Raw genomic sequence first — 13,678 nt, forward strand, 5'->3', positions numbered from 1 at the left:
TACATGCAGTGTGTATATGGCATGTGTGCACATGCATATGTGTTGTGTGTGACCTGTACATGATTCTGCATGTGTGGGTAGAGATGTATGAGTGGTGTGATGGTGTGTACATGCATTTGTGCACGTGTGTGTATGGTGTATGCATGGTACATGTGGTGTGTATATGGCATGTGGGTACATGTGTATGTGTTGTGTATGACCTGTCCATGATTCTGCATGTGTGGGTAGAGATGTATGTGTGGTATGACTATAGTGTGTGTACATGCATTTGTGCACGTGTGTGTATGGTGTATGCATGGTACATGTGGTGTGTATATGGCATGTGGGTACATGTGTATGTGTTGTGTATGACCTGTCCATGATTCTGCATGTGTGGGTAGAGATGTATGTGTGGTATGACTATAGTGTGTGTACATGCATTTGTGCACGTGTGTGTATGGTGTATGCATGGTACATGTGGTGTGTATATGGCATGTGGGTACATGTGTATGTGTTGTGTATGACCTGTCCATGATTCTGCATGTGTGGGTAGAGATGTATGTGTGGTATGACTATAGTGTGTGTACATGCATTTGTGCACGTGTGTATGATATGTGCATACACAGGTGGTGTGTGGAGTGTGCTCATGTGCATGGATGTGTGGTATGCACATGGTTCCTGTGTGCATGCACCTGTCTGCCCTGACCATGTCCCTTTCTCTGGGCTGGCCTTTTTCTCAGGGCCATGTCTGGAAACATGACCTTAACCCTGAGACTGGCAACATGGGGTCAACCTGTGGGACTGTAGTGCATGGCTCAGGGGCTCATTGGCCGACAGAAAACAGTGGAGAAAATGCCCCCTCCCTTCTCTCTGGGGACCTGGGCATGGCAGGGTTCTGTGGATTGGCTTTGTATGTGATTTTTTCTCCCATGTCCTGTTGGTCACTCCAGTTAGAATGTAGGGATCAGGCAGGTCTAGCTTGATGTGAACTTGTCTATTGCAAAAGTGCCCAACAGTGGAACAGGTGTGTTTTAGGGTAATCGACTCCTTGAATTGCCCCATCTGGGATGAAGAAATCTTCCACTTCCCAGCCAGCTGTCTATTCATTTGTTCACCTGCCTATCCATCCTTTTATCCCATCACAGCCACAGAATCTCTCTCCAGCTCTGTGATGAGTGAGGGAAGTGTAAACAATCCAGAAAATAACAGAAGAGGCCACAAGTGACCGGGGTCGGTGGCTCAAGCCTGTAATCCCAGCACTTTGGGAGGCTGAGGCGGGCGGATCACAAGGTCAGGAGATCGAGACCATCCTGGCTGACACGTTGAAACCCCGTCTCTACTCTAAATACAAAAAAGTAGCCAGGCATGGGGTCAGGTGCCTGTAGTCCCAGTTACTTGGGAGGCTGAGGCAGAAGAATGGCGTGAACCCGGGAGGTGGAGCTTGCAATGAGCCAAGATCGAGCCACTACACTCCAACCTGGGTGACAGAATGAGGCTCCGTTTCAAAAAAAAAAAAGAGGCCACAAGTTCGAGACCAGCCTGGCCAATATGGTGAAACCCCGTCTCTACTAAAAATATGAAAATTAGCCCGGTGTGGTGGCGTGTGTCTGTAGTCTCAGTTACTTGAGAGGCTGAGGCAGGAGAATCGCTTGAATCCGGGAGGCAGAGATTGCAGTGAGCTGAGATTGTGCTACTGCATTGCAGCCTGGAGGACAGAGCAAGCCTCCCTCTCAAAACAACGAAAAAAGAAAATTAACTTCTGAGAGTCTGGCTGGGCTTTTGCTGGGCTGGACTTTTTCTCAGAGGGGGTTTTTTCTGGGCGGGGCTTTCCCTGGGTGGTGCTTTTTCTGGGCGGGGCTTTTTCCTAGTAGCGGCTTTCCCCGGGTGGGACGTTTCTGGGAGGAGCTTTCCCTGGGCGGGGCCTTCCCTGGGTGGGGCTTTCTCTGGGTGGGGCTTTCTCTGGGTGGGGCTTTCTCTGGGCGGGGCTTTCCCTGGGCGGAGCTTTCCCTGGGCGGGGCTTCCCCTTGGCGGGGCTTTCTTCTGGGCTGGGCTTTTCCTGGGTTGGTCTTTTTTCTGGGCGGAGCTTTCCCTGGGCGGGGCTTCCTTTGGGGCGGAGTTTTTCCCTGGGCGGGGCTTCTTTTCTGGGTGGGGCTTTCCCTGGGCTGGTCCTTTTTCTGGGCGGGGCTTTCCCTGGGCGGGGCTTTTTTTCTGGGCGGGGCTTTCCCTGGGCAGTTCTTTTTTCTGGGCAGAGCTTTCTCTGGACGGGACTTTTATCTGGGCGGGTCTTTCCCTGGGCGGGGCTTTTTTCTGGGCGGGGCATTCCTTCCTTGGGACCAGTGCGTACGCGTACCTTGCCTGGTCAAATCTTTAAAAATCTTTTTTCCTGGAGCCAGGCCATCCCTCCCTGGGGCCCACAGTTGGATGAGTAGAGTGGACAAGAGACCTATGAGCCTAAAGCTGAGTGCGGGGGGCGTAATGGGGGATGATTAGTGCCTTTTTATAGCAGCTGCAGGAGAAGCAGGTGAGGCCCCGTGGGCAGCTCTAAGCAATAACCCTGCCTTGGGCTGGGGAGATTCCTGCCTTCTAGCCCGAGGAGCCCTGGCTGGCCCCACCCTGCGCTCTGCCCTGGTGAGGGGGCTGCACCTGTCTCCGTGCCAGAGGTTCGTTTGACGGACCCATGGAAATGGTGGCCTGCCCTGGGACTGAGAGTGTCGCTGGCTCTTTCCCATATGCAGGGCTGGAGGGCTGGGCTGTGTTCCTCTGGGCGTTTCGATGCTGTTTTGCTCCGCTCTGTTGGAGCCTAGCAGAGCTTTTAGGTCAGGGATAGTGGGGTTTTGGCTGTCCCATGAGGCAAGGCTACTCACCCTGCCCTTCCCTACTCTTGCTTTTCCTATTCCCAGACACCCAGCCTTTCCCTTCCCAGGAGAACCTAGCCATTTGCAAATAGGGAGCTTTTTACAGTAGGCTTCTCCCGAGGTTGATCTGTGGCACCGGACCCTGTCCAGAGCAGCCTGATTTCCCAGGTACCTAACTGATTTCCCCTTAAGCTGCTGCTCCAGTTGTTGCAACCCTTCCGTTGGGAAGTCTGGCCCTCTCCCTGCCATGGGCCTTTTCGCCTGGCACATCTGCACATCACTTCCCTGGGCCTCGTCCCTGGCCCCAGCCCTGGGCCTTGTTTGCACAGGTTTGCCCCCTTGAGTTGCGGAGATTCCCAAGGGCAGGGTCTCCTCCATCTCCCTCTCCCACAGCCCAGCTCAGGGCAGAGGCAGTATGTGACTGTGGAATGGGGAAGGGCCCAGGGAGGGAGGCACAGATGGAGGGTGTCACATCAGCCATGCCGATAGGAGTGTGGGCGTGGGAGCGGGTGGGGTGTGGCTGTCCTTGGTGAAGGTGCTTTGGAAGCTGAAGGTCACTGTGCCCAAGAATGTCCCAGCTCTGGCTCAGATGGCGGGTGCTTGGCCAGGTACCACCCTGTGTGCAGTGTGTAGGGCCCTGCCCAGCCTCACCTGGCAGAAAGGATGATGACCCGGGCCTCCAGCTCTTTTGCCTCCATCAGCAGGGCTGTCACGTTCTTGGTCCCTGGGTCAAACTGCAGCACCTTCTCTGCCTGCGGTGTGAACAAGAATGTTAGCAGGCGGCTGGGGCAGGGGACATAGCACCTCAGGGGTGAGAGTCGGGCTGGAGCCGCTGGGAACCCCGAGGCAGCTTAGCTAGGGCTGCCATGGTCTGCGCCTGCCACCTGCGCCTCTGCCTGCCTTCCTCAGTCCTCGCCTGGCCTGGCCTCGCCTCTCCGGTCCTGTCCTGTCTTCAGCCTGTGCGCTCACCTGTGCTCGCTCTGTGCTCTCTCTGCTCTCTCTCTGGGTCTCTCTCTCCACCTCACTCCTGTCCTCATCTTTGCACTGAGCATGCAAGCTGAAGTGGACCCAGACTCAGGAGGCGTGCAGCGGACGGGAAACAGAAAAGAGTTTTGGAATGCAACCAGGAAAAGAGATGGGGCTGACTTTTCCAAAACCATGGGAGGTCCTCTGAGGTCTGATTCCGCAGGCCCCCGCAGGAGCAGCCCAGCCCCGGCGAGCGGGTGGCCAGGCGGGCGGGCTCCCTCCCGGGTTCCACGAGGAAACCCTGGGGGTCCCGGAGATTCGCATGCACTTCCCGGAGAGCAGCTCCTCCTGCAGCCGCGCCTGCCTCGAGGGTGCAGGCTAGGGTCACGGCGGGTGGGCCTCAGGCACCCACGCCGCCACGCCTGCCCTCTCCTGCCTGCCCTCTCCTGCCTGCTGCCGGCTGCCTCTCCTCATTGCTTGGGCCTGCGGCTCGGCGGCTGGGCCAGACAGTGGCCCTAGTGGCCGAGGCGCCGAGGCCAGGGCTCCCTAGCCATGGGTGGCGTGCACGTCCATGCATATATACCTTGGGTCCGCGCTTGTTGTCATAGGACAGTTGGTCGAGGTTTTCATAGTTCCTTTTTTTACTCTGATGAATAATGTGCACAGAGAAAATATGCAGACACAGAAGAAGATTATAAACGGTTGAAAATGACGGCGCTAAAGCAATCACACCACCTCCTCGGCACGTCTGCAGACGGGCTCCTACCTGGAGCTCGCAAACACCGAGGCCCCGGGCGGGGCTGGGGGCCGGGGGCGGAGCTGGGGGGGGTGAGGGTCGTGGGGGTGGGGCCATGGAGGCTCCCTGCCACGAAGCTGTGCTCTTGGAAACGGTCGTTCTCAGGATAAAGGGAGGCCCTGTCCGCGTCCACCATTCGGAGGGAGCCCCACCTGCCACCCCCACCCTGCATGCACCTGCTGTGTGGCCCCAGCAGTGCCCACTCCAACCCGTGTCAGTCCTGAGTGGGAGGTGAGCAGCCCCCTGGGGCCTGTCCCCATGTCCCTCCCCCTCCCTCTCCTTGGCCTCCCTCTGCCTCTCAAGAGACCGAGGTGTCCTCACTAACTGGGGTGCCCATGCCCATCGGCTCGCATATGTGCCCAAGAGGGTGTGTGTGCATATGTGCATCTGCAGGGGTGGCATGCGCCTGTGGGTATCTGAATGGGGGGGTTAGTCTGCAAAAGCCTGTGAAGGTTGCGGAAGGGCCAGATGGTCTGAGCACGCCTTTGTGTGTGTGCGTGTGCGTGTGCGTGTGCATGTGTGTGTGTGCGTGTGCGTGCGTGCATGTCTGTGTGTGTGCTGGCCGGCGCAAGTGAGGGTGAGCATGCACGTGAGGAGCGCACCTGTGCGCGTGTCCAGGTGTGTGTGTGAAGAGCGCACCTGTGCGCGTGTCCAGGTGTGTGTGTGAGGAGTGCACCTGAGCGCGTGTCCAGGTGTGTGAGGAGCGCACCTGTGCGTGTGTCCAGGTGTGTGTGTGAGGAGCGCACCTGAGCACGTGTCCAGGTGTGTGTGTGAAGAGTGCACCTGTGCGCGTGTCCAGGTGTGTGTGTGAGGAGCGCACCTGTGCGTGTGTCCAGGTGTGTGTGTGAGGAGCGCACCTGAACACGTGTCCAGGTGTGTGTGTGAAGAGTGCACCTGTGCGCGTGTCCAGGTGTGTGTGTGAGGAGTGCACCTGAGCGCGTGTCCAGGTGTGTGAGGAGCGCACCTGTGCGTGTGTCCAGGTGTGTGTGTGAGGAGCGCACCTGAGCACGTGTCCAGGTGTGTGTGTGAAGAGTGCACCTGTGCGCGTGTCCAGGTGTGTGTGTGAGGAGTGCACCTGAGTGCGTGTCCAGGTGTGTGAGGAGCGCACCTGTGCGTGTGTACAGACGTGTGTGTGAGGAGTGCACCTGTGCATGTGTCCAGGTGTGTGTGTGGCGCTGGAGCTGCATGGAGGCAAGCGTGGCCTGAGCCTGTGGCTGGAGGTGTGGAGTGTGATGGAAATGTTTGCGTGCACCTGTGAATGAAAGCGGTTGGGTGTGCAGGGGTGAGTGTGTTATGGGAGTCCATGGCCGTGGGTGGGCACGCCAGAAGGTGAGGGGCCTGTCGGGCACTGGGGTGAGGGGCACTGTCTTGGGTGAGGCCCTTGGTGCTCATGCCCCTCCCACCCAAGACTCAGCAGAATCCCCACGACAGGACTTCCAGGACCTTCTGGTCTGCCCCTGGCTTTATCCCCGACCCGTGCCCTCTGGTCCCTCCCGGGTCCTGTGGTGCTTTGGGGGTGCCAGGTTGGCCCTAAGTTCAATGAAGCCAGCTCTGACACGAAACATGCTCCCAGCCACCCGTAGGTCTGGCCCTCTTCAGCCTGGGCCTCCTCCCACTGCTTGACCAGGAGCCGGCCCAGGTGCTGAGCACCCAGGGCTCTAGGGATCCTGCAGCCAAGCACCAGCTCTGCCCCAGACTGCAAATGGGAGTGGTAAGGAAGGGGGCAGGGGTCTCTTGGACCCCCTCAAATCCCAGCTCTGATCTCTCTGCAGCCCCACAGAGTGGACGCCTGGCTGTGTTGGGGTCAGTGTGTCCTAGAACCAGGTGGCTAATTGGTCTTGGTGAGGAGTGCCGAGGGAGCCCTGTGGTGGGGGCAAGGAGGGGAGTGGAGCCCACGGGGCTGTCTGGGCTGGGGGGCAGGTGTCTGTGGATGGGGCTTTGCTGAGCTGTGAGTTGCAGAGCTTCAGGGGAGGCCACGCGGGGGAGGACAGGGAATGGGCCCAGCCGGGAGGGGACAGGACTGCAGGGGCGGTATGTGCGGGCCATGTACAGGGGAGACCTTGCCCAGAGGGAGGCTGCTGGGAACTCAGGACAGGGTGGGCGGGAAGGGTGACGAGTCCCGAGCCCGGCTGGGGCCTCCAGGGAGCGAGGGGCGCGGGCAGGAGGAAGGGACGAGGGCGCGGGGCAGCGCGGGGCGGCGCGGGGCAGGGGTGTTTGCAGAGCTCCAGGTGGTCTGGCCCTCGCCCCGCAGGGACTGACACGAAGGAGATTTCGACTAATGGCAAAAGCGAGTGAAATGAGCCGAGGACAGGCTGGGGCGGGCGCTCGCCAGACGTGGTGGTGCTGACCATGCACGATGGAAAGAAGAGGGTGTCACACACGGAGCCACAGACACACGGCGGCCCGTCCTGCACCTCGGCTCCGCCAGGCGCCCGCCTGCGGCGCCGACCCTCACCTTGGACTCACGCTCCTCCAGCAGCGTCTCCAGGCGCTTCTGAGCCGCCCGGCCCTCGTGGTCGTCGCTGACCAGCAGGATGATGTGGTTCCAGCTGTAGACACGCATCATCTCGAACCACACGCTCGACTGGTGGGAGTAGGGCGGCACGGTGCGCAGGAAGCTCAGGTGGATGCTCTGTGGGAATCGGGAGCAGGGCGGGCTGAGGGGGACCCGTGGAGACCCGCCCTCCCACCCGCCCCCCGCCGCTGGAACACCCGCTGGAGGCTGGGAACCCCCTTCCTCCCACCCCTGTCCCCACCCCGCTGGGGACACTTTCTAGACCCTGGGACCCCCTCCTGTCTCCCACCCCTGTCCCTAACACCCTGGGGACACTTTCTAGACCCTGGGACCCCCTTCCTCCCACCCCCATCCCCACCCTGCTGGGGACACTTTCTAGACCCTGGGACCCCCTCCTGTCTCCCACCCCTGTTCCCACCCCGCTGGGGACACTTTCTAGACCCTGGGACCACCTTCCTCCCACCCCTGTCCCCACCCTGCTGGGGACACTTTCTAGACCCTGGGACCCCCTCCTGTCTCCCACCCCTGTCCCTAACACCCTGGGGACACTTTCTAGACCCTGGGACCACCTTCCTCTCACCCCTGTCCCCACCCTGCTGGGGACACTTTCTAGACCCTGGGACCCCCTTCCTCCCACCCTGTCCCCACCCCACTGGGGACACTTTCTAGACCCTGGGACCCCCTTCCTCCCACCCTTGTCCCCACCCCGCTAGGGACACTTTCTAGACCCTGGGACCCACTCCTGTCTCCCACCCCTGTCCCTAACACCCTGGGGACACTTTCTAGACCCTGGGACCCCCTTCCTCTCACCCCTGTCCCCACCTCCCTGGGGACACTTTCTGGACCCTGGGACCCCATTCCTCCTACCCCATCCCCACTCCCTTGGGGACATTTTCTAGACCCTGGGACCCCTTCTGTCTCCCACTCCTGTCCCTAACACCCTGGGGACACTTCCTTTTTTTTTTTTTTTTTTTTTTTTGAGACGGAGTCTCACACTGTCGCCCAGGTTGGAGTGCAGTGGCGGGAACTCGGCTCACTGCAAGCTCCGCCTCCCAGGTTCACGCCATTCTCCTGCCTCAGCCTCCCGAGTAGCTGGGACTACAGGCGCACGCCACCATGCCCGGCTAATTTTTTGTATTTTTAGTTGAGACGGGGTTTCACCGTGTTAGCCAGGATGGTCTCGATTTCCTGACCTCGTGATCCGCCTGCCTCGGCCTCCCAAAGTGCTGGGATTGAGCCACTGTGCCCGGCCAACCTGGGGACACTTTCTAGACCCTGGGACCCCCTCCTTTTATCCACCCCTGTCCCCACGACCCTGGGGACACTTTCTAGACCCTGGGAACCCCTCTTTCTCCCACCCCAGCCTCTCCTCCCACATATAATCTTGGAAATGGAGGAGGTTTCGTGTTGGCCCCATAGCACCCTAAGGGACGTGGGTTTCTGTGGAATCGTTCCTGGGATGAGCTCACCCCCTCCCCTGCAGCCCACCACCTTTGGACAAGCTGAGCTCAGGAAGTTCTTGATGACACACAGTGCCTTGAAGATCCCCTGGGGCTGCCCAGAGTCCTCCCAAATTTAAACTCTATGTATGAAGGAGAATTCGCTCTTGGGGCTAAAGGCTTCATCTCCCCAGGCGAAAGCGTGGTGCTCGCTTGCCCTGGCTTGCTTTCCCTGGCCGCAAGCTGCCAGGGAGTGCCGTGGCACGGCGGGGAGTGGAGCAGGCTCTGCGCCACTCTGCCTCGGTTCTCTGTGTCTGTCCAGGTGAGCCCTGGTTCCTTCAGTGTCCCTGTGGACTCACACTGATCTTGTGGTTCTCTGAGGCCTCCAGGTTATTTTTCACCTGTTCCCTCTTTGTGGCCTGGGGCAGTGCCTTGGGGTGCAAAAATGTCCCCTGCCTCTCTCTGTCCACCTGGTGACGTGGCTGCAAGGCAGGTTGTGCTTGAGATCTTGGACTAGCTCTGACCTGACCTTGCCGGTTCATGTTTTGGGCACAGGTTGGTTGTAGTGTATAGACCATAGTAAGGCCAGGGTGTAGCTGTGAGGTGTGCCCCCTCCCTTTGGCCTGCTCTGGGCTGGGGGCACGTGCTGGGCTGGCCCTGCCCTGGGGCATCCCTTTCCCTGGGCTTTCATTTGAGCCACTGGCTGCTTTCCTGGGTAAGGCCATGTTCTCTCCTTCGCATGTGAGGAAACTGGTGCCCAGGAAGGCGAAGGAGGTCGTGCCTGAGGGCACAGGAATGAGACCCCCTCCTTCTCATGGCCAGGGGTGAAGTCACCTGGGAGGAGCAGTTTGGGTGCTGAGGGGCATGCCAGGGCCTTCAGAGCCTCAGGAAGGTGGCTGTTCCAGTCTCTCTCAGCTCCTGCCTCCGGGGCCTTCCATCCTCCCAGAAAAGCCCGGGCCTAGCTGGGGCGACCCCTGTGCTTTAAGGCAATGTTACTGAGGGCTGTGGACTCTGGGCTGGAGGAATTTGGAGAAGATGGGGGACCCGGAAGCTTGGCTGCACAGCCCAGCCCTCTGGCTCCTCAGCACTGGCACCAAACTAGGTGTCCGCTGCCAAGTGGCCCTGCAGGTCTGTCAGTCAGTGGCCCCAGGTTGGTCAGCCTCTCAGTGCCCAGTTTGCATCCTGGGTAGACGGAGGGCTGTGTGACCTAGAGCAAGCCCCCGTGGCTCTCTGGCTTGGAGTTTCCTGCAAAACTGACTGGATGACCTCCCCCCTCTTCAGCGGCTGTTCCAGGATCGGACAGAGGCCCTCCTCCTAGCCTGTGGGCCAGGAGGGTCTGCAGGACGCTGAGCAAAGGTCCCCTCAGCCCTAGAGGCTGGAAGCCCCCAGGCCAGCGCCCCGCCCTGAGCTGCATCCTCATTTACGCCATGCAACCGCAGACATTGCTCTCCACCCATGCCTGTAGTGGGAAAGGCTGGCCCCACCACCCTGGCTGTGTGCACACCCCTTTCTTCCTGGAGCAACCCCCAGCTCTCCAAACTTCCCTTCAAAGTCCACCTGTCTGGAAAGCCTCCCAGCCATCCCTTCTCCCAGCCCATGGGCCCTCTCCTTCTGAGGGTGTGTCACTGGTGCCTGTGCCAGTGATTGTGTGTGACTTTGTGTGAATCCGTGGGTGTGCCGGTGTGCATGTGTGGGGAGGGTGAGCACAGCAGTGTCGTGTGTGGGTGCTGTGAGTATGAATGTGTGAGTGTGTGATGTGTGAGTGTGTGAGGTGTGCCCCCTCCCTTTGGCCTGCTCTGGGCTGGGGGCACGTGCTGGGCTCCATGTGAGCCCTCCTTATGCGTGAGAGAGTGTATCGTGTGTGTAAGAGCATGTGAGTGTGCGTGTGACTGTGTTTGCAGATGTGTGAGTTGGACACGTGAGAGCGTGCAGACGTGCATGAATATGGGGGAGCTGTGTGGCTGTGAGTGTGTGGTGTGTGAGTTCCATGTGAGCGGGTCGGCCCGCTGCTCCTGGAGTGGCTGGGCTGTGCACTGGGGCTGAGGGCCGGCAGGCCTGGTCTGGCAGTCAGGCTTACCTTGTCGGAGTAGATGGACATGCGGGTGGTCAGCCCCAGCACGGGGATGCGGTAGAAGCCGGCTGTGTAGGAGACAGGGGTGGGAGTGAAGTGGTCGTTGGGGGTAGGTGGATGGCTAACTAGGATGGCGTAGACCTGTGGACACAGGAGACAGGGCCAGCTTGAGCCAGGGGTGGGCCAGGCACTGGGCTAGAGGCTGAGATCCGGAAGCAGCAGAGGCTGAACCCAGAAGGCTAAGAGGGGTGGGGGCACAATTTGGGTACATGCTACATGCCCAGGCCCAGATGCACACATGCCCACAGAGCGGGGGAGGGAGACCCCATCATCATCCTTTATCAGTCAATCGCAGAGGGGCAGAGGCAGAGCAGGGGCTAAGGGGACACAGGGGAGAGCAGACCCCACCTGGACCTCCCCTCACTCTTCTCACATTGCTGACCGGGGCCCTGCAGGGGCTGCGCCCCTCAAGGGCCAGATGAAGGCCTGTCCTGGGGATGTCCCGGGGACCCTGAGCACAGGACGCACCCAGGGTGGACTGGGGAGGACAGCTGTTCCTGCATCATGTTGGCCCTGATGCTCAGAACCCACCCGTCCTTCCTGATGGGCCAGGGGTGGGGCCAGCTCACATCCCGAGACAGGGCAGGCAGCTCCGATGGCCAGTACTGGACTTCAGGGGGAAGCAGCTAGGAGCCGCCAAAGAGGCCGAGGTCCCTTCTGCTGGTGTCTCCAGGGGCGGGGCCTGAGGTGGGCTCCGTCTGAACAACACCCAGCCCTTACTTTGAGTGCTGGCCTCATCGTCAAGGAAGGGAAGGGAGGCATTGGGGGTGCAGCCCAGCCTTCCTGCCCATGACCAAGGCCCCATGGGGCAGATCTAAAGCCAGCGGCTCAGCCCCCTGGAACTGACACCTTCCCTCTCTCCCCAGCCCCTCCCAAGGTGGGGTCCACACCACCTTCACACAACAAGGACTTGAGTCTGTCCCCAGCTCTGCCTGTGCCTCTTAGAGCTTCGGCGAATGGGGACGGGGTGTACTGCATGGCCCCACGTGGCAGGACAGTACCTGACCAGGGGGTGTGTTCTGTGAGTGGTAGCTACAGGCATTGCCTTTGCTCCAGGGACCATGCCCACAGACAGACAGCAACACGGGCGTGAGTTGAAGCAATTCCCCAGGAATGGCCCCTCCCGGATTTCCCAAGTCCACCTTCCGTGTCCCTCCCCAGTCCCAGATGGAACATGTGACCGCAGCCACTGGCTACAGACGCGTCCCCCCAGTCCCATCCCCTGGTGTCCTGGACTGGGGCATGGGGGTGGATTGTGAGGTGGGGAAGGAGGATTTCTGAGAAGAACTCTGGCGTGCAGCTGCAGCTGTTTGAAGTGGTTCTCCCTCCCCCAGCTCTTGCCTCCAACCTGCACCCAGAGGTGCCTGGCAAAGGCCCGTAGATCCGTGTGTGACCATGCAGGCGTTCGCGCATGTGCTAGGGTATGGTTATACGCATCACATGCCCCAGCATGTCTGTTTGTGTACATGCGTGTGCATGACTGGAACCGTGTGTGTAAGTGTGCATGTTTGCATGTGCCTCTGGGAATGCATGCCAAGCGGTGTGTGGCACATGAGCAGGTGTCCATGGATCTGCATGTATGCAAGTGAGCATATGAAATGGTGTGATGCTGAGGTGCATGAGTGTGTGCTGATGTAACATTTGGTGTGTGTGTGAGCATGCATGTCTACAGATGTGGTGTGTCCACCAAGTAGGCACGTGTGAGCAGTGCTAGGCTGGATGTCTGTCCTGCCTCTTACATAAAGGGCTGCATTGCAGATCCTTGCAGTCTCATTGGAATTCAGCAGGCGCTCGGCCCAGGGGCGGACAGCTCCGACAGGCAAAATCCCAGGAGCCGCGTCCTCCCCCGCAGCGCTGGCTGCCGACAGCTCCCATGCCCTGACGCCTCTCGCGTGTGCACCCCCACTCCCACTCCCACAAAGCGCCCTGCTTTGGCACCTGAGCCATTACCCTTCCCAGGCAGACCCATGGGTCGGGGGAAGGGTAGAAAAAAAGGGCAGGAGAACCTGGAAGCAGAAACAAAGATGGCCCCAGGCCCCGTCCTGTTAAAAGCTCTGCAGGGCGGGCATGTAGCTGGACGGGCACTTCTGCCCTCATACCCGGAATACACACCCCCACACTGACACACTCCAGCCCCACGTCTGCACACACCAGTCAGGGCCTGGAGCCCCAGGGACCCTCTGAGGACCAGCCAAGGTGGCAGGTGACTAGTCTGAGGCCAAGATAGGGGAGTCAGCAGACCCTGGTGTTTGGTTCCTAGTGAGACAAGGGCCTCCCGGAAGCAGCCAGCTGACTCCGGGGTGGTGTCTTCCAGGGAGGAAGGGAGCACGGAAAGGATGGAATGAAACTGGGGGTGTGGGGGTGCAGTATGGAGGAGGAGGAGGTGGGGGACGGAGGTGGGGGAGGGCACCTGGCTGGAGATGAGGTCCTCGCACACTGACAGAGCCATCTGGATGGCGTTGGGCTTGTGCGTGACGGAGGTGGCGTTCAGCTGGATCTTCCAGGAACCATGCCGCTTGTTGGCCTGGTTCACGGCCTCGCGGAACATCTGCTCGTGCTTCCGCGTGCTCAGCACCGCGCCAATGTTGACGATCTTGGGGTCGCACGCGGCACGGGCGACGGAGCAGGAGAACAGCAGGGCGAGCGTCAGCAGGCGCATGGTGCTCATGGGCTCGGGCCGCGGGCCTGGTTCTGCGCTGCGCGAACGCGGGGCCCTCGGCGCATTCCCCGTGGGGCTTCCGGGCCGTCCTGCGCTCGCCCGGCCCCGCGGGCTGTGGACGCCACGTCTCCCCCGGAGCGGCGGTCCCGGGACGTCGGCAGAGGGAAGGGGCGCGGCAGCGCGCGCAGGGGCTCCGGGCGCAGCCCCACGCGACCGGCGCTGTCCACGGTGCTGAAGCGGGCCGGGCGCAGCTCCGAGCGCCCGGCTTGGAAAGGGCCCGGCGGCTGCGGCGGCTCCGCGGACGGCGCTGGTTCCGGTCCGGACGCTGCGGCGACTGC

At 60.4% G+C, this 13,678-nt stretch overlaps 1 protein-coding gene across 50 annotated transcripts in view; it reads right to left on the reverse strand.

Moving 5' to 3' along the window:
• The window catches only part of GRIN1 (glutamate ionotropic receptor NMDA type subunit 1), a 30,341-nt gene extending 16,663 nt beyond the window's left edge, over positions 1-13,678 (reverse strand). For 10 of the 50 annotated variants that reach the window (XR_013405239.1, XR_013405236.1, XM_015116270.3 and 7 more), the window contains exons 1-5: positions 13,092-13,678; positions 10,628-10,762; positions 7,052-7,228; positions 4,384-4,446; positions 3,486-3,586 (exon numbers count right to left, since the gene is read on the reverse strand). Coding sequence is in view for 44 of the 50 variants with exons in the window: in XM_015116270.3 (XP_014971756.1) it covers positions 3,486-3,586; positions 4,384-4,446; positions 7,052-7,228; positions 10,628-10,762; positions 13,092-13,349 (734 nt within the window). In the remaining 6 variants the exon portion in view is untranslated. Of the gene's footprint in view, positions 1-3,485; positions 3,587-4,383; positions 4,447-7,051; positions 7,300-10,468; positions 10,824-12,975 lie in introns of all 50 variants that reach the window. The other 40 variants (XR_013405238.1, XR_013405237.1, XR_013405240.1 and 37 more) reach the window with 21 other exon arrangements.

The sequence above is a fragment of the Macaca mulatta genome, chromosome 15 (genome assembly GCF_049350105.2).
Source record: "Macaca mulatta isolate MMU2019108-1 chromosome 15, T2T-MMU8v2.0, whole genome shotgun sequence".
In the NCBI taxonomy this organism is placed as follows: domain Eukaryota; kingdom Metazoa; phylum Chordata; class Mammalia; order Primates; family Cercopithecidae; genus Macaca; species Macaca mulatta.